This window comes from Sarcophilus harrisii, chromosome 3 (genome assembly GCF_902635505.1).
Source record: "Sarcophilus harrisii chromosome 3, mSarHar1.11, whole genome shotgun sequence".
Lineage (NCBI taxonomy): Eukaryota > Metazoa > Chordata > Mammalia > Dasyuromorphia > Dasyuridae > Sarcophilus > Sarcophilus harrisii.
Genome location: NC_045428.1, coordinates 302,386,474 through 302,405,989, shown reverse-complemented (window position 1 = coordinate 302,405,989; position 19,516 = coordinate 302,386,474). Strand labels below are relative to the sequence as shown.

Genomic DNA, 19,516 nt, shown 5'->3' with positions numbered 1-19,516 from the left:
TATTGATTTTCTGACACAAGCCAACCTGAGTTATCTTGAAACTCCATTTCTGCTGACTTAGTTTTTGCTTGTAACATATTTTTTTAAAATCCACACCTGACTTATCTTTGAAATATAGATAACGTGGTGCTTCATCTTCCTTTCCGTGAAATGAAGCACCATTTATATGATTCCTTTGCCTTTGGATAAGTTTAGTAGTAACCCTTTTGCAGACCCCAAGGACACTGAAATTTTCTGATCATTTTTGGGAGCTTGGATGCAATACAAGTTTGCATTCTACTTGCAAATTCCTCCCTTAAATATAGGCTCCATATATAGAATAGAGATTCTATTCGCTATATATCTCAGTTTTATAAGATCATAGATTTAGAACTAGAAGGGACCTCAGAAATAATCTAATTCATTTCCTTCCATTTTATAAGTGAGAAAATTGAGGCTCAAAGATATTTAGTGGCTTTTCCTGGGCTATAAAATATGTAAGTGGCAGAGCTGGAATATGAATGCTGGTACTTGCACACCTTTATATCCTTCTCCTTCCCCCCCCTTCCCTCCCCGCCCCCATTTTCATTTGCTAAATCTGGTTTGTTTGTTTTTTCTCCTTACCCAGTTTTATAATCAGTCACAGGTCATCTGTTTGATTTTCTTTTCTTTGTCATCTCTATGTCTAGATATTTTCTTAATACAATCTCCATTTTTAATAGGTGTACATACACAATGACATGGAAACCCATCCACTTTCTGTGATCTATCCATTGAGCATTTCTAAAGGGATACCTAGTAGCTTGACACTTTGCCCTATTGTCACAGAGATAGAGTAATCATAGTAGACTCTTGTATATTCTTGGAATCACATGTAATTACCCATCTTGCTGCTATACTACAGAACCCCTTAGCTTAAACTTTCTAATACTAGGATGTCTCCAAGTAGCTAGAATTTTGAGCATAATTCCTAGATGAATCTTTTGAGTCAATATTCAGGAGTAATAATAATTATAACAGTTCACAGGTATATGGTATTAAGCATGTACTAGGCACTGTGTTAAGAATTTTAAAAATTTCTCATCTGATCTTCACAACAACCCCAGAAGGTAGGTGTTATTGTTACATAACTTCATTTAATAGATGAGTAAACCAAAGCAAATTGAGATTGGCTGGCTCACCAAGGATCATACAGCTAGTAAGTATATGAGGCTGGATTTAAACTTAGGTTTTCATGACTCACAGCCATTCCATCACCTAGCTGCCCAACAGTAAGATATCTGTCTTTTAAATCTGCATTTCTCAAATTTTATTTCATTCATCAGTCCAAGAGGTTCTGCAGATATATTTGATTTAAATAATTTATCCCCAAAGTTGGCTGCTCATTTAACTAATTATATCATTTAATGAACTACATAATCACTTGAATGTCTATGGGCAGCCTGGCAAAATCATGTTGGGAAAAAGTTGGCTTTTTTTGTTGTTATTGTTCCAACTTTGATTCTACACTACTGGATAAAATCAGCAAGTTTAAAGACAAAAAATGCAAATGTGTTCATAATCAAGATGCTGATGATGAAACAAAACATTTATGAACCTAGTTCAATTACTCAATCCTAAAAAAAAAAAAAAAAAGCTAAGATAATAGTGATCTCTAGTCTATTTACTTTGAGTGATCCTGGTATGCACTGTATATTATGTTACTATTATCTTAAAACCATTTTATGATTTTCAAAAAAAATGGGAATGAATTTACTAATAAAAAACTAAAAAATTTAAAATTTAAACCCTTAAAATGGTAATGTAATTGTGAACTATCTACTAGAGCCAGGCTATATAGCATACAAATTATTTCCAGTGATAAAAAATACCTTCCAGTTGTCTGGTTGTCCTCCATACTTGAAGAGGACCAAAATGATAACTCTCTTTTGGAATCCAATTACAGGGCATTGATATTGGCTGATGAAACCAATACAAGCTCAGAAGGCTGGACCATAGGTTGGGTGCAAATGATTCATATAAACTTTTGGATGGAGATGTCTCTAAAACTGAAGATGGTACATTTCTTTAGAACTACTGCAGTTCTGCATTGCTCATAGAGAACAGTGACTAGGTGATCTTTTGCCAGCATCTACCACATTATACAATCAGTTCCAAAGCTCTTCAGAAAGACCTTGCAAATGTGCTTTTATTGCTTCTTCTGACCACCTTGTGAGCATGCATCTTGTGTTGACTTTTCTATAAAATAGTCTTTTAGGCAAATGTACATTTGGCCTTCCAACAAAGTGGCCAGTCCATTAGAGTTGCATTCTCTACAGTAGTGCTTGAATATTTGGCAGTTTAGCTTGAGAAAAGAGCTCTGTGTCTAGTACCTTATCCTGGCAGCTGATCCTCAGAATCTTGCTAAGACAATTCAGATGGAAATTATACAGTTTCCTGGCAGGATGCTGGTATACTGTCTAGGTTTCATAGACATATGACAATGAGGTCAGTACAATGGTTCTGTATACTTTCAGTGTGGCAGATAGCCTAATATCTTTTCTCTCTCATGCTTTCCTTCAGAGCCTCTCAAATTCCCCACAGGATTTGACAGCAGAATAGGTCATCCTCCTATAAGAAGTTAGCATTTAGTTCCATCAAAAGTAAAGTACAAACAAAACCTAGAAAAATGCAGGTTTCTTGGTTCATTAAGAAGAAAGATGAAATTCAGTTTTATACTGATTTTTGTGGGGCAAAGAAGTATGATTTTCATTTACTCAGTATTGTTGAAACTACATTGATCCTTATCACTAAAGGACATGGTCCTGGAAAGATGGACTGAGCATTTTACAGTATTCTCAACAGACTATCAATGCTGAAGCCATTGGCCATTTACCTCAGGTTGAAGCCAATTCCTTTCTAGCCAGATTTCTTCATTAATTTTAAATTCTCTAATTCTTTAATTATCTTTCCCCTATTTTACTTGAAGAGCATATCAAAGAAGCACCCTTGTTGGTTGAAGGACAACTAGACAACTTGAAGGTATTTTTTATCACTGGAAATAATCACTTTACTACTGATTTGTTATCTAATTTCAACTCAACTAACTGCTGTACTACAAACCTTTTATTCTTCCCTGATTATTATACCCCCTACTCCAAACCTTCACTTTAGACTTTCTTTTCCTTTCTATACATACTTCCCTTCCTTTCAGCAGAAAGTGCCTGTTAGACTAAGCAAATCTTACAGGCCAACCATGCTAAGATTTCTCTTCTCCACTATTCCATACTTTTGCATGAATCTCTGTTGAAGAGGTGGTTCTTTTGCTCAACTACACTATTCCTTCCATTTTTGGACCTTTATTTCTTTTAGGAATTTGCCCCTTAAATCAGGATCTTTCTCTTTAACTTTAGTCTCTCTTTACCTGCTAACTCCTTTTGTCATTGACTTCAAAAATGCCAAAGTCTCTTCCATTTTTAAACCCCACCACTTGACCCTCAAACTTGATCTCTTGATCTCCTCTCCACTTTATAGCCAAACTTTTAAAAAGGACTGACTAAACTTACTACCTTCATGCCTGCAGTTCTGGCTCATCTCTCAGCCCCTTGCAGCCTGACTTTTAGCCCCTCCGCCTTCTTGAAATTGCATTCCACTTCCATAGCTACCACCTTATTTCAGACCCTCATCATTTTTCATCTGGACTATTGCAATATTCTCTTAATTGATCCTTTTGCCTCCAGTCTCACCATTCCAATTTATCTTCTGTACATTTGTTAAATTGCTCTCCCTAAAGCATGAGTCTGACTATGTCTCTCCCCTTTAAGGACATTCTGTGGCTCCTCAATTACTTTAGGATTAAATATAAAGAATGATATTTGTCATTTAAAACTCTTCACCGTCTGGCTGATTTCACATCATTTTCATATGCGCACTACATTCTAAAAAAGGGACTTATTGCTATTCATATATAATATCCGAGGTCCAATTTGTCTGTTTGCATAGATTGCTATCTGTGCTTGGAATACTTTCCTGTCTCACCTCTTAGAATCTTAAGCTTCCTTGTAAGACACAACTTAGATGCTACTTACACAAGACCTTTCTTGACCACATTAGTTGTTAGTTTTCTCCTCCTATTAAATTTCACTGTCTTTACTTTGTACTTTGTAATTTCTTTTGTTTCTTCTTAGTAAAAAGTAAACTACCTGAAGGCCAGCAGTGCCCTCATTATTAATCTTTATAATCCTGTGCCTAACAGTGTCTAATAAATAGTAAGTGCTTTAAAAAGTGCTTATTGAGATGAATTACATTGAATTAAATTATTTTGCAATAGTATTAGATTTGTTAAAATTGAGAATTACATTTATTTGAAAATGTGTATTTTAATCATCTCTGTGTTATTCAGTACTATTAGTAATATGGTTTAAAAGATACCTTTAAAAGATTTTGTTGTGATAGCTCTCCCTGTTTTATTTGAAGTGAATGGTTCTTCCACTAAAGAAAATTTTGAAAACCAGTGAAGTAAATAGTTCTTAATTTTATATAAAAAATATTTACTATCCTTAATAGCCCCCCCAAAAAAACTTGTAGGAATAGCTCAGAAAATAATGGGTAAAGAAATGAAATTTGCAAAGTGGTGGGAAAATATCAGTGGATATGTAGAAATAGGCAATATAATGGCATCAGAATCTGGTCAAATGGACACATAAAAGGAAAAAATTGGTCTTACAAAGATGATTTTGTAACTGCCTTATTAAAACTACTATGCAGTAATGATGTGAAATTTCAGAATTGCTTGATTTTGTATTTCTCTTACTGCCAGTGATTGGGAACACATCTTCAAATTGTCTTTCACAGTTTTCAAATATATATTTTTGAAAAGTAAAAAAATAAATAAATAAATAAAAATAAAACTACTATGCAATCTATTTTTTTTACTTATATTCTATAAATAAAAGTTTACAGTTATATTTACAGCATATATATACCTTATTCTGGTGGTCTTCATCCTTATGCATTTTAATATATGTACTTATTTTTGAAAGTTAAAAGTACTGTTTTTAAACAATAGATGGAATAGTCAATTGGTAGGTAAATGATACAAGGATATGTATGTGTTATAAGTAAATAAACATAGGACATTTCTAATAGAAAATCTATGATTTTCACTTTTTCATTATTTGTAACAGGGATTATGACCGAGAACAGTTTGCTGATAATCAAATCCCCCTGTTGGTAATAGGAACCAAACTGGACCAAATTCATGAAGCTAAGCGTAATGAAGTTCTAACTAGAATTGCTTTCTTGGCTGAAGATTTCAATGCAGAAGAGATTAATTTGGTAAGTAATAATAATAATAATAGCTAACATTTATATAACACTTTGTGCCAGGCACTCTGCTAAAAGTTTTATAATTATTATTTCATTTGATCCTCACAATGTCCTTGAGAGTTAGGTGCTATTATTATACATTTTACAAATGAGAAGCTGAGGCCGACTTAAGTGCTGAAGTGACTTGTCCAGGGTCACACAGCTAGTCAGTATTTGAGTCTGAATTGAACTGAAGTCTTTTGACCTAGGCCCAGCCCTCTATGCACTGCACCAAGCTGCTCTGGTATTTCAGTAGTAAATGTCTAGTATTATTAGAAAAACATTCTCAGTAGATTAAGGGATGGTGAAATATATGTCATTTAATGTAATGGATACTTAAAAGGTTTCTGATGGATCAGTGATCCTGTCAGTTTGGTTTCTTTCTTCAGTGATACAGATCACAGTTGTCCCTGCCTGATGCTTCTGTCCAGCTCTTATCCATGTCTCACCCCCTCCACCCCCCCGCCCCCCCCCCCCCCCCCAAAGTTCATCACAGAGGATCCACTCAAAGTACTGGAGGACTACCTTGATTTTTCCTAACATTGGAAGGATATTAGTGGAGTACTGTGGCTATTTGCTTGTCTTCCTTACCTTTGTTTCAAAAATATCTTTCATTCTATTATACATTTCCCTGTTAGCATCTTCTATTCTTGGAAGTTTTTTGTTAGTTTCTAATTGTTCTCTTCTGTACAATACCGTATTACTTGATCCTTAAATTACTTCTAATCTACCCTCACTCATTTATAGATGAAAAAATTGAGATCCAGAAAAGGGAAATAACATGCCCTGTACTTATAGCTAAGTCACTGTGGGGGAGACAGCTATACCCTAGGTATTGCTTCCTGGCTATTGTTCTTTTATCAATAACTTGTGTGCTTTGACTCTTGGATCACTTACAAGTCTACAGTCATTACCTGAGTAAGTTCATTCTCTCTGTGCCAATTTATTAGGCAGTTAACCCTGCTTTCTGGAACCTCATGCTAGGTACCATGTGGTATATTATGTATAGCAGGCTCTTAAACATGTAGTCTATAAAATTAACATTATATAAAGTAACTTATAACAGTGATTCCAATGCTATCCACTGTGATAATTTGTGTCTGAGGAAAATGATGGGCTTACTATAAAAATGGTAAAGCGAACTAAAAATGATTAAGTGCTTAGTTTAGGGGATGATTTTGTGCCTCTGTTGTTCCTGCCTTGATTGAGTCACTTAGTTTCTTCAATTTGGTGAAGGGTAGCCTTCATATCACAGAAGAGAATCTATCCTAATCATTTAAACTCTTCCATAAACCTTGGAGTGCTTACATAAGCTTTGAGAACTAAATATCACACAGAGGGATTACTAGACAAGCTGAAAGTTACTCATTTTTCCCATGTGATAATACACTACAGATTACTGAGCCCCATTCTGAGCCAGTTAGCACAGTTAAGGCTTATTGGCTAACAATACTGTACAACACTGTTCCCTTGTAGGCCAAGCAATGTTAAATGGAGAAAAATGCATATAGTCCTACTCCTAAACTGTGGTCACCATTTTTGTTGCAGATGCAATGTAAGGGAGGTAGATATAAATGCTTATGGTGGCTCTTTGCAGATCATTTACTTTTGGGTGTTCATGACCCACTACAAGTGGGTAGTTCCACTACTTTATCAAATCTCTGCAACTAGATCACCTTCCTTTTGAATTCTTGAAACATTTGCATTCCATTTTGCAGTGGAGTATAGGCTCTTCATTTTACGAAAAACAAGGCTTCAAACAAAAGCTGATTCCTGTCTCCTTCATTTGTCACCATGGAGGATTTGCTGTAAATGCCTGAAGAATGAGCAATGGACTTTGAAATATTAGAGGGCAGTTCCAATCTTAGAGTACATCATGTCCTGAAACTAGTAGTTCTAAGATTACTCAATTTTAACAGTACCCAGAAGAAAAATGGACTAAGTTGAAATCAGAATTTATTTTATTCTTATAGTTCTTGATTTCAATCAAAATATTTTTGTGTTAACAGGGCCTGCAGGTTTTCCTGATTAGTCTAGAATATGTCATTCATCATTCTCTTCACAGGGATGAGGCCAATTTTACATGTTTTTAGAATCTGGAGAAGCTTTTCAAATGATAAGAGTTTGAGTGTCTCCAAAGAGTTCACTCATTCAATAAAGAGCTTTGGACTTTTGATAATGCCGGGCCTTTGAACTTATTATTAACAATAAGAACACTTAGTATCAAGGAAGTGAAAATAAGGAGGTTAACACCAAAAAAAAATAACACAATTAAAAAGAAAAGTAACAAAAATTCAGGTACAAATAAGCAAGTTCAATCTTTAAAAAGAGGAAAATTGAACCATTTGAATACCATTATTATTTTTGTTGATCACAAATCTATTAAATGATACATCTTCTTAAACTGGGGGGGAAAAAAGAGCCCGACAATACAATTATGTAGTTTAAATAGAAGATGTATGATAGTACATTATGTAAAGCACATATAAGCAATGAAAGAGTACAGTTCATATTTGAGTCTTTAATCACAACACTTGGACATCAGTAATCAAAGATTTGTGATTTCATCGTTGTGAGTACTTAATTCTTTGCTGCTTCAAGAGATAGCTTAATGACTTATTATAGCCAAAAAATTCATTATATGATAACAAATCCTCTGTGATGAACTTCTTCAAACTTTAGATTTGATTGATCATGCTCAAGAGACATGTCTAATATTATCCATTGATCTGATGTGTTCTTGGGGCAACAAATATGGCATATTTAAGGTCCAAACTCTGAACCTCACTCAATTGAAGAATCTGTCAGAGTTTATATCCTTCTGGCATAACTCTCAAGAATATCCCAATAAGGCATCAAAATAAAATTATATATATATATAAATATAAATATATATATATATATATATTTCTTTTTTTTTTTCTGAGCCAATTGGAATTAAGTGACTTGTCCAGGGTCACATAGCTAGGATGTGTTAAGTGTCTGAGGCCAGATTTGAACCCAAGTCCTTCTGACTTCAGGGCTGGTATTCTATCCACTGTACTACCTAGCTGCCCCTATATACTTTTTTTTTAACCCTTTTTATTTTCAAACCATATACATGGATAATTTTTTAACATTGCCCCTTGCATAGCCTTGTGTTCCAAATTTTCCTCTCCTTCCCCCAACCCCCTCCCCAGATGGCAAGCAATCTAATATATGTTATATATATTAAAATATATGTTAAATCAAGTGTGTCTAAACCTATTTATACAGTTCTCTTGCTGCACAGGAAAAATCAGATCATAAAGGAAAGTAAATGAGTAAGAAAACAAAATGCAAGCAAACAGCAACAAAAAGTTAGAATGTTATGTTGAAATCTACATTCAGTGGCCATAGTCCTCTCTATGGGTGTAAATGGCTCTCTTCATCACAAAATCATTGGAACTGGCATCAATCATCTCATTGTTGGAAAGAAATTTTATACTCTTATCAAATTAGATCTGGTTTGGATACCTTATCTACTTAATCTTGTCTTTCTTAAACTTAACAGCTATCCATTTGCAAAGTCTTGCTGTATTTAGATTCTTTGCTAGAAAGTATGTATATATGCATTTAGAAATACTCTAGAAGGTTCTTAGGATTGTGATTCTGACTGCATAGATTTCAAAAGGAGTTTTTCCCAAAAATTTATTAGTGTCTAAAATAGATAGTTTTAGATTTACAGTCTCTTTTTTGTACTATGAATTTTGAAATTCCAAAAAAAAAAAAAAAAAGTATTCCTACCATAGAAAGTAATTATCAGAATGATTCTTTTAAATTTCATTTTGAATGTTTTGAAGACCATACTTGTATTCTTTTACTATTAATCATATCAATTTCTGACCAAAAGCATAAAGATATAGCCAGTGAATTTTGTTTAATGGGTAAATATGTACTAGTGTTCCAAATCACTATTGATCAGAGAAATGCAAATTAAGACAACTCTGAGATACCACTACACACCTGTCAGATTGGCTAGAATGACAGGGAAAGATAATGATGAATGTTGGAGGGGATGTGGGAAAACAGGGACACTGATACATTGTTGGTGGAATTGTGAACACATCCAGCCATTCTGGAGAGCAATTTGGAACTATGCTTAAAAAGTTATCAAACTGGGCATACCCTTTGATCCAGCAGTGTTACTACTGGGCTTATATCCCAAAGAGATACTAAAGAAGGGAAAGGGACTTGTATGTGCCAAAATGTTTGTGGCAGCCCTCTTTGGAGTGGCTAAAAGCTGGAAAATGAATGGATGCCCATCAGTTGGAGAATGGTTGAGTAAATTGTGGTATATGAATGTTATGGAATATTATTGTTCTGTAAGAAATGACCAGCAGGATGAATACAGAGAGGCTTGGAGAGACTTACATGAACTGATGCTGAGTGAAATGAGCAGAACCAGGAGATCATTATATATGCCAACAATGATACTGTATGAAGATGTATTCTGATGGAAGTGAATTTCTTCGACAAAGAGAAGATCTAACTCAGTTTCAGTTGATCAATGATGGACAGAAGCAGCTACACCCAAAGAAAGAACACTAGGAAATGAATGTAAACTGCTTGCATTTTTGTTTTTCTTCCCGGGTTATTTATACCTTCTAAATCTAATTCTCCCTGAACAACAAGAGAACTGTTCGGTTCTGCACGTAACCTTTTTAACATGTATAGGACTGCTTGCCATCTGGGGGAGGGGATGGAGGGAGGGAGGGGAAAAATTGGAACAGAAGTGAGTGCAAGGGATAATGTTATAAAAAATTACCCTGGCATGGGTTCTGTCAATAAAAAGTTATTTAAAAAAAAATGCTCTTCATACCAAGAGGAAGAACTGATTATGTTTTAATACAGATAAAAGCATACTTTTTTTTTGTTTTAATTTATTTCTCTTGAAGGTTCCCCCCCTCTTTGGGGGAGAGAAATATATTTTCTTTTCTTTTTCTTTTTTTTTTTTTTGGTGGGGGGATGTGAGATAATTGGGTTTAAATCACTTGCCCAGGGTCACATAGCTAGGAAGTATTAGGTGTCAGGCAGGATTTGAATTCAGATCCTTCTGCCTCTAGGGATTGTGCTCTATCTGCTGTGCCATCTAGTTTCCCCTATATTTTCTTTCACAATATGACTTGTATAGAAATGTTTTGTACAACTGTTTCTTCTCATTGGGGGAATGGGGAGGCAGGAAGGGAGAGACTCTGGATCTTAAAGTTTTAAAAACATAAAAAAATTATTTTACATGTAACTGGGATAAAATAAAATATTAAAAATTTTTTTAAAAATAGAATTGGGCAAGTAGAAGCTAATGACTCCTTGAGATATCAAGAAATAATAAAACAAACTCAGAAGAATGGGGGTGGAGTAGAAAAATGTGAACTATGTCATAGGAAAAAACAATCAGCCTGGAAAATAGATGGAATAGATAAAATTTAAGAATTATTGGACTACCTGAAAGCCTTGTTTAGAAAAAGAATGTCTACATCATATTTCAAGAGATTATCAAGGAAAACTGCCTTTATATTTTGGTTCCTGAAGGTAAAATGGAAATTGAAATAATCCACCAATTATCTCCAGAAAGAAATCCCCAAATGGAAACTCCCAAGACTACTATAGCTAAATTCCTGAGTTCTTTCAAAGAGAAAAAGTTCAGGAAATAAGAAACAGTTCAGATATCATGGAGCCACCATCAGATTCAAAGATTTATCAGCTCCCACATGAAAGGAGCAGAGGATTTGGAATATGATATTCTGGAAGACAAAGGATCCAGTATTACAACTAAGAATAATCCAGCAAAAGAAATATAATTCTTCAGGAAGGAAAAGCAGACAATTAATGAAATAGAAGACTTTCAGACATTCCTGATTAGAACTAAAGACCAGAACTAAATAGAAAATTAGTTTTTCAAATACAAAACTAAAGAGAAGCATAAAAAGGTAACATGAAAGAAAAACCATAAGGGAATAAACAATGTTCAATAAGTTGCTTACATTCCTATATATAAAGATGTTACTTGTTACTCCTAAGAACTATCATTATTAGGGCAATTAGGAGTATACATACACAGAGAGGCAAAGGTGTGACTTGACTATGATGAGATGATCTAAAAACTAAGAGATGGAAAAGAGGGATGCATTGAGAGGAGAAGGAAGAGAAATAATGAGGGAAATTATTTCATATAAAAGAGGCACAGAAGAAAGAGCTTTTATTTACAATGGACAGAAAAATGGAGGGGGAGGCGAGGGTGCCAACAGTACTTGAACTTCTCTCTAATCATAATGAATTGAAGTACTCAACAGAGGAGAGATGGATAGGTTATGCAAATAGGATTTTCAGAATTTGAGATCATGGAGATATGATCAAAATCATAAATAATAGTGATACTTTTCACATAAATAAAGTTAGATCTAAACAACTGGAGAAATACCAAATGCTCATGGGTAGGCCAAGCTAATGTAATGAAAATGACAATTCTACCTAAATTACTCTATTTATACAGCACCATACCAATTAAACTGCCAAGAAATTACTTTATAGAGTTAGAAAAAATAATAACAAAATTATTCTTTAAGAAAAAAATTCAAGGGAATTAATGGAAAAAATCTTCTAAATCTGTTTGCCTTTTCCTACAACCTTAGGTTCACCAGCCTTCCATTTCTTCCAAGCCATCCCTCTTGTTTCTAGCTCTTTTCTCTCCTCTCCTACGGAAGATAAGAGATTATACAGATATGTTAAATACACAGTACAATATGAAAGAACAATAAGTGAGATCCGAAGTGTTTTTTTTTTTAATCAATAGCAATTTTTAAAATTTATTTACTTATTTTAAATGTACATTGTTTTATGAATCATGTTTCGAGGAGAAAATCAGACTAAGGGAATAACCATAGGAGAGATTAAAAAACACAAAACAAACAAACAAAAAAATGAACATAGCATGTGTTGATTTACATTCAGTCTCCTTTGTTCTTTTTCTGAATGCAGATGACATTTTCTGTTCAAAGTCTATTAGGATTGCTTTGGATAACTAAATCACTGAGAAGAACCAAATCTTTCATAGTTGATCATTTTCATTAATATTTCTCTAATTATTTAGATTCATCTTATTTTCCATAGACAGCATTCTACAATACATTAACTGTATTGATAAAGTTCCTATATGTATCTCAATAGATAGATTACTAAATATTCAATATATTTAACCTTCTGCCTTCAGTCTTTTCTTTTTTCTTTTTCAACACAACTCAGTTCTGCGGCCCTGTGTCCTTTGTGCCTCCAACCTAAGCATGGCACCTTAAGCGTTTGGAGGAAGTAATTATGCTTGTGCTTGATGTTGCATTTGACATAAGAGCTTCAAATGATTTATTTCATGTCACATTTGGTTATGAGTAAATATTCTGTGAGGATTAGCACAGAGGAATGGAACTAAAGAATTTTTATCTAATAATTATTCTATTTCTTATTCTGGTGTGACCTTAATTAAATGCTTAGGATCTTCAGCATACATAGTCCATGGTATGTGGTAAGTATTTAATAAATGCTTGTTGACTGATTTTTCATTCAAAAAGTGCCAACCTTATAAACCTAACCCTTTGAATAAAACCAATTCAAGGACCACCATAAAAATGATAAATTGGTTGATCACCAAAAAATAGGCAACTTTACCTTTCTCTAATACTTCTTATAATTCATTGCTTCCTATATTATTAATTGTAATTTGAAATCCACCTATAGAAACTTTCTAAAAATATAACAGGCTTTATTTCTCTATCAAAGAACCTAATAATAATCATTGTAACTAATAAAGACTTTTATTGAAAAACATAAATCACTTAGAAAATGCTGACCTCATCCAGAGAAAGAACTATAGAGTCTGAATGCAGATCAAAGCATACATTTTTTATTTTTTTCTTTATCATGTTTTTTCCCTTTTATTCTTAATTTTCTTTCATTGTATGGCTAAGTGGAAATGGTTTAACATGATTGTGTACTTATAACTTATATCAGATTGCTTGCTGTTTTGCAGGGGAGGGGGAGGAGTGATGAAGAAAAATCTGGAACTCAGAATCTTACAAAGATAAATTTTGTTGTATTTTTTTTTTTGTTGGTGTTTTTTTGCTTGTTTTTCTTTTTTCTTTTATCCTTTTTGACCTTATTTTTCTTGTGCAGCATGATAAATGTGGAAATATGTTTAGAAGAATTGTACATGTTTAACCTATATTGGATTACTTGCTGTCTGGGAGAGGTGAGGAGGGAGGGAGAAAAATTTGGAACACAAATTTTTGCAAAGGTGAATGTTGAAAACTATCATCTTTGCATGTATTTTGAAAAATAAAAAGCTATTATTTGTAAAAAAAAAAAAAAAAATGTTGAACACTATCTTTACATGTAATTGGGGAAAAATACCACTAAGTGAAAAAATACCACTAAGTGAAAAAAGAAAAATATAAATCACTGCTCATCATAGGTTTTTTGTTCCCTTTTCTAGGACTGCACAAATCCCCGGTACCTTGCCGCAGGATCTTCCAATGCTGTCAAGCTGAGTAGATTTTTTGATAAGGTAAATTCTCACTAGTGCTCTCTTTTCTATTATAACTAGGAGTCTGTGTATTAAGAGAGTTAAAGACCTAGTTTGCAATGTCCCTTCATTTCTTCAGGCTGAACTTGCAACTTGGGGAACTGTTTCTTTATTTAATTGCTCAATGCCTGCTGAAGTATTTGTACCATCAGCAATATCACTTTGTCTGCAAAGGATATCTAATGACGTCCAGGGTTTAAATTTTTTTACTTTTGTCATTTTAAGGCAACTGATCCCACTTCTTACTTTAAATGGTTGTTTTTCTTTGTTTTTTTAAGCTTAGTATACACCTTCCTAAAAAACATAAAATAAAAAAAAGGTACTTACTTGATGTCAATACAAATTCTAAGAATTGTTTGATTTGCTTGGGTAATTCTATGGAGTTATTCATTCCAAACACATATATAATTTCTAAAGTAGCTGCTACTTTATTAGTTGCTATGAAGTTAATGTCTTTTCAAAGGCTTTCAAAACCTTTTTTGTTGGGTTCCATAGCAAAAATATTTGCTAATCTGATACTTTTTCAAAGACTTTTGCATTTCTGTTATTGACCTATTCTCTGAGTGTTGAAATGGGATAAAAATATAGGATGACTCAGCATGCTCATAAATTAGGGCACCTTTGCCTTGTCAAAGTCACATATCTGCAATGCTGCTCAAGTGAGTGCTGTGTGCCCAGTATTCATATTGCACACCACTAAGGGGGACTGGAAAGCAGAGTGAACTCTGTCCTCATCTTTACTTTCCAGAATTGGCATCTTCTTTCTTTTACCAGGATTTCTCTCATCCTCACAAGTGAGAAAAGTTCTCCTTTCTCAAACTTTATTGGAGCAGTTTATTTGGATCTCTTCTTTAACCCTGGTCTCATGCTTGTTTGTGTACTTGTCTCATCTCCCTTAGATTAGATTTTAAACTCCTAGAGTTCTGGGATTGTCATCTTTTCCTATTCCTATCTCTGGCTCTTAGTACATACTTATTACATGTGTGTTGAATTCGTTTTCATCCTTTCTCTCCACATTATCCTCTTCTCTACCCATCCCTGTCCAAGGAGACAGGCCCAGCAGAGCCTGAGTAGGAGTCACGGTTGTCTCCAATTTGGTAGCAGTTGTTGGCATGAGCTGGAGAAAGGCAGTGGGCGAGAAATGGAACACTGAGCATGAAAGTCATTAATAGGGATCTTTCCTTTCCTATGCATTCCTACTCTTGGCGTGCTCCTTTGCCTTTGTATCTCCAGCATTTTGTCTTGCACATAGCAAACATTTAATAACTAGGTATTGGATTGGATGATCAAGAGATGGAATTTATTGCATTGTAACATCAACCTGTCATTCAGTGAATATAATCACATATGTGGGTGAGGCGCATGCACACATACAAACACACACACATACACACACACACGTTCTCTACAGAGAGACTCTGTGATCAGAAAGTACTTCCTGTTACCTGACTGATTTAATTCCAGCCTATATGCTCTGTGGCACATAAAAAAATAGGGTGGGGGAAGCCTGGGGGATTTCTCAGCCCCAGAAAATTTGGGAGTTAGTGTTAGATTAGCAGATATTTTTCTTTGGAATCTAAGAATTGTCATATATATTAGGTCCTTAGGTGATCTCACCTGATATTTATTAGCAGAACATTATGAGGAAAGCCACTTGATATCTTATGAGCAATATTGTCACATGATAGTAGTAACAAGCAATTCAGGAAGAAATCCCAAAGCATTTGAAAACAAAATATGGAGAAAAATAGGTACAAAATAGACCAAATCTAGGGGCAGCTAGGTGGCACAGTATACAGAGTATCAGCCCTGAAGTCAGGAGGCCTTGAGTTCAAATCTGACCTCAGACACTTAATTCTTTTTAGCTGTGTGATCCTGAGCAAGTCACTTAACTCCAATTGCCTCAGCAAAAAAAAAAAAAAAAAAAAAATAGAACAGATCTGCTAGAATTTCTATTTTCATTGACATCCATAGTGGAATTCCCACTATGGTGCCACAGATGTACATAGTAACCAGTATGACAGGTGAAAACTGATAATGGTGCTTAAAAAGATATAGGAAATCATGTCTAGAGTTGACCAAGAATACCCAGAAGAAATTTGCATTCTAGGTTATGTTTTAATCTACCGATATTAAAATAATTTTCAAAGCATTTCACCAATTCTCAAGATAGTTTGATAAAGATTTTTTTAAAAAGTGGTTTTACAGAAAAAAAGGCAACTAAGAAGATAATCCCATATTGCTTGCCTTCTTATCTTCATAAAATCTCTATGTTCATATTAAGGGTATACTTTTTGAGTACCTGAAAAAGGAACAGGCAGAATTTAGAAGGTGTTTCATAGATTATCATATCACTATAGCTACACAACTGCCTGAAAGTTAAGAGAATGTATATATAAGTTCTCATTTCATTTCCTAATTTTAAAAAAGCATTTGACTTTCAATAGTCTTGACAAACAAGGTTCCTCTTGCATATATTTCAGAATCATAAGAGAATCCATGACTGATGTGACCACATAGATAGCTTTGTTCAGCATTCAGTTAAGTACTTACATCAGAGAAGGTATTTGAACAAACTAATCAATATGTATTCATCTGGTATCATGGAAAATGTCCAGTACAAAGTCTAAATGAAAGTTTTACTCTAATTAGTAAAATTTCCACATGTCCTTTTTCTTACAATGGTAGAACACTACAAAACTGTCTTAGTGAAATCCATACCAGTGCATAATTAATCTATCCCATCTTTCTCTTAGAAAGACAAAAATGATTGAGAAACACATGTAGTTGGACAGGTAACTTATTGACTTAGCCTATAAATATGTTTGGATAAGTACTTCCAGTAGATAATGCTGGGCTGAGGACTGAATTGACGGGGGCTATCAGGCTGGATTGTATATGGGAAATTGCACAGCAGTGTTGATCACCGCTGAAAAAAGGTTGAATTACTATTGAGTAATATTGGAGTAATGCTGTTCACTAATAAATTATCATCTCAGAAGAATTGAAAGAACAGATGGAAATGGAAGGATTCATGATGGCCAACCAGACTGTGGTATATTACCAGCAGTGACTTGTGCATATATCAAGAATGAGAAACAACTGGAGGATGGCTCCAAGGGGAACATTGTCATCTTTTAGTTAGTAAAATAACAAGTAGCATCTACAGGGAAACAGACAAGTTTCACACATAATCTATAGGAATAGAGTAGGTTATGATCTTTACCACTATGTAGGCAGTCCCATTTAAGGAACAATAGAATTTCTGACCTTTGATTTTGAACCTAATTGTTGTCAATCTCATGGAGATACATTTGTCCTCTGCCTGAGTGCCACTGATACAATGAAATTTATCCTGACTCCAGCCACTGCAACACTATCAATATTAATTTTATCCATCTAGAATACTTACTCTTACTTATTACTTTCTCTGTGACAAAGGAAAAAGAAGTTAATGAAACATCTGACTTAAGAGTTCAGTCTGTGATCATGAAAAAGAGCATAACTAACTGCAAATAGAGATCAAACTCTCAAACTTGGCCTGATTAAGTCTATATACTAACTAAATTAACTGGCAGCAGACTTCACTTTAATTTGTATGAAGCCTCTTAATTTTAGATTAATTAAGGTTTCTTAATTGTGAATAAATCTTTTAGTCTCTTGAGTAGCCATTACAGTTAACCACATTTTCCAGATATGTATATTCTACATATGCTAAATCATCTCTCTATTTCCAACAGGTTATAGAGAAGAGATACTTTATTCGAGATGGTAACCAGGTTCGTGATCAGCTTTTTCTTTAAGTAAAATAAGACCTATAGCTAGAGTTAAAGTGCCAAGTTTTGCTTTTTATGTTCTTCATTAGAAATATCTTCCTATATCATAGTATTAAATGGTAATAACCATAATGAATTCAAAAGTTCTATATCATTAAACCTTACTCTTAGCCTTGGAATTGTTTGATTTCTAAAGCTCTTTATGGAGTTACAGGGATTCCTCTTGATCCCAAAGGAACCACATGTCCTATTTTCTTCTATTGCTGACATTAAAGAACTGACTATTATAATGTTAACACTTAATTTTAAATAATAATATGTTAAATAATGTTCAATTTTCACCTTTTTTAATTTAGGTTATATTTTATTGTTTTTAAAGAAATTTACGTTCTACCTATTTGGTACCTGTTCTTTGGTACTATTTTTAGTTCACCTTATTCTTACAGTTTGAATTTCTTAGTAGTAACTTCCCCTATCAAGATAAACACATTTGCATTGTAAATGTGTGAATGATATTACTGGATTATTTTACTGTAGAAAACAAGAAATGAGAGAAGGACAAACATGTTATTAAGGATATGACTGTGTTACATCTGCTTTAGATAATTTTTGTCTTCCTATCTACAGATCCCTGGCTTTCCTGAACGAAAAAGATTTGGTGGGGGAACTCTAAAAAACCTTCATTACGACTGAAATATGTTCATCCTTTTAAAGAATGAACAAGAAGGAACAGATTTTCTCTTCCTGATGAACTCCAGGGGCAATGTATTGGCTTTCAGAATGTCCAGTCTTTTATGCGTCTATCTTAAAAATTCTATTCTTCCCTCACTAATGGAAAAATAAAGGAAAATGATAAAGGGAATCATTTGTGATTATATAGAGCTCTTTCTTTCTTCTCTATCATTGACTTCTGTGAATTGTATAGTCACGTAGCAATAAAAGATACTATCAGGTTAAAGTATCAAACAGCAGTGACTTGGGAGTACAGTGAAAATTTACTCTTGCTTAGTACATCTAAACTTAAGTATATTTAACATGAATTCCTATTGTTTTTTAACTCTTAAAAGAAGTCATATTAGTTAATCTTTAAATTGTTTTTAGTAGCTAACTTTCATACTTTTTTGATATTCTGAAAGAGGAAAAGCAGGATTAATTATGTTTCCACCTCAGTCAGTTACTCTTCATAATAGAGGTCTTGTCTGCTTTCCCTCCTCTTCCTCATAAATGTCTCAATGACTAAAAGAGGCTAAGAGCTGCAGTTAAATATAAATACAAATTAATAATATATGGGCAGCATCAGAAGCAGAAAAACAAAAAAGTTGGTCAGAAGCTGGCAGTTTCCCGAATCCTATAAGCATTGAGTGCTACCTGACTGCAGTCCTCACCAAAACCTACTTGGGAATAAGCAGGGAGTATTTGTAGGCCAGCAAAAAAAAAAAAAAAAAAAAAGAGGCAATAAGTGACTTATAGCTCCTTCACTTTTTATTTATTTGAAGTAAAATTCAACTCTGGAAGAGTAAATCTTAGTTCACTTGCATGTACTCATTGAATTAAGAATATTATTCTTGGTGCCAACAATGGAGGATTCACTGTGAAAGGAGTAAAAATAGGCTTTACAGCCACACATTCACTGGAAATAGATATGAATTATGGAACAGGATTCTTGGCTTTCTTGATGGCCCAATAATTGGTTTAGGATCATGTCAGGTTTTTTTGCACAGCCTTCCTTTTTTGATTTCTGCCCATCATTTTTCCTTGTTAGAGTGAATCTTGATTTTGCTGCTTTCCTCAAAATCTCCTTGATTGACCCTCTGTCCTCTTTCCA

The 19,516-nt window shown here is 34.0% G+C and overlaps 1 protein-coding gene across 1 annotated transcript in view; it reads left to right on the top strand.

The window, feature by feature from the left end:
• The window catches only part of RABL3 (RAB, member of RAS oncogene family like 3), a 53,184-nt gene extending 34,631 nt beyond the window's left edge, over nt 1-18,553 (top strand). Inside the window, exons 5-8 of the mRNA XM_003763615.2 lie at nt 5,145-5,295; nt 13,826-13,897; nt 17,656-17,694; nt 18,319-18,553. Of these exons, the coding sequence (XP_003763663.1) occupies nt 5,145-5,295; nt 13,826-13,897; nt 17,656-17,694; nt 18,319-18,384 (328 nt within the window). The 3' untranslated portion in view covers nt 18,385-18,553. The remainder of the gene's footprint in view (nt 1-5,144; nt 5,296-13,825; nt 13,898-17,655; nt 17,695-18,318) is intronic.
• Nucleotides 18,554-19,516: the final 963 nt, after the last annotated feature.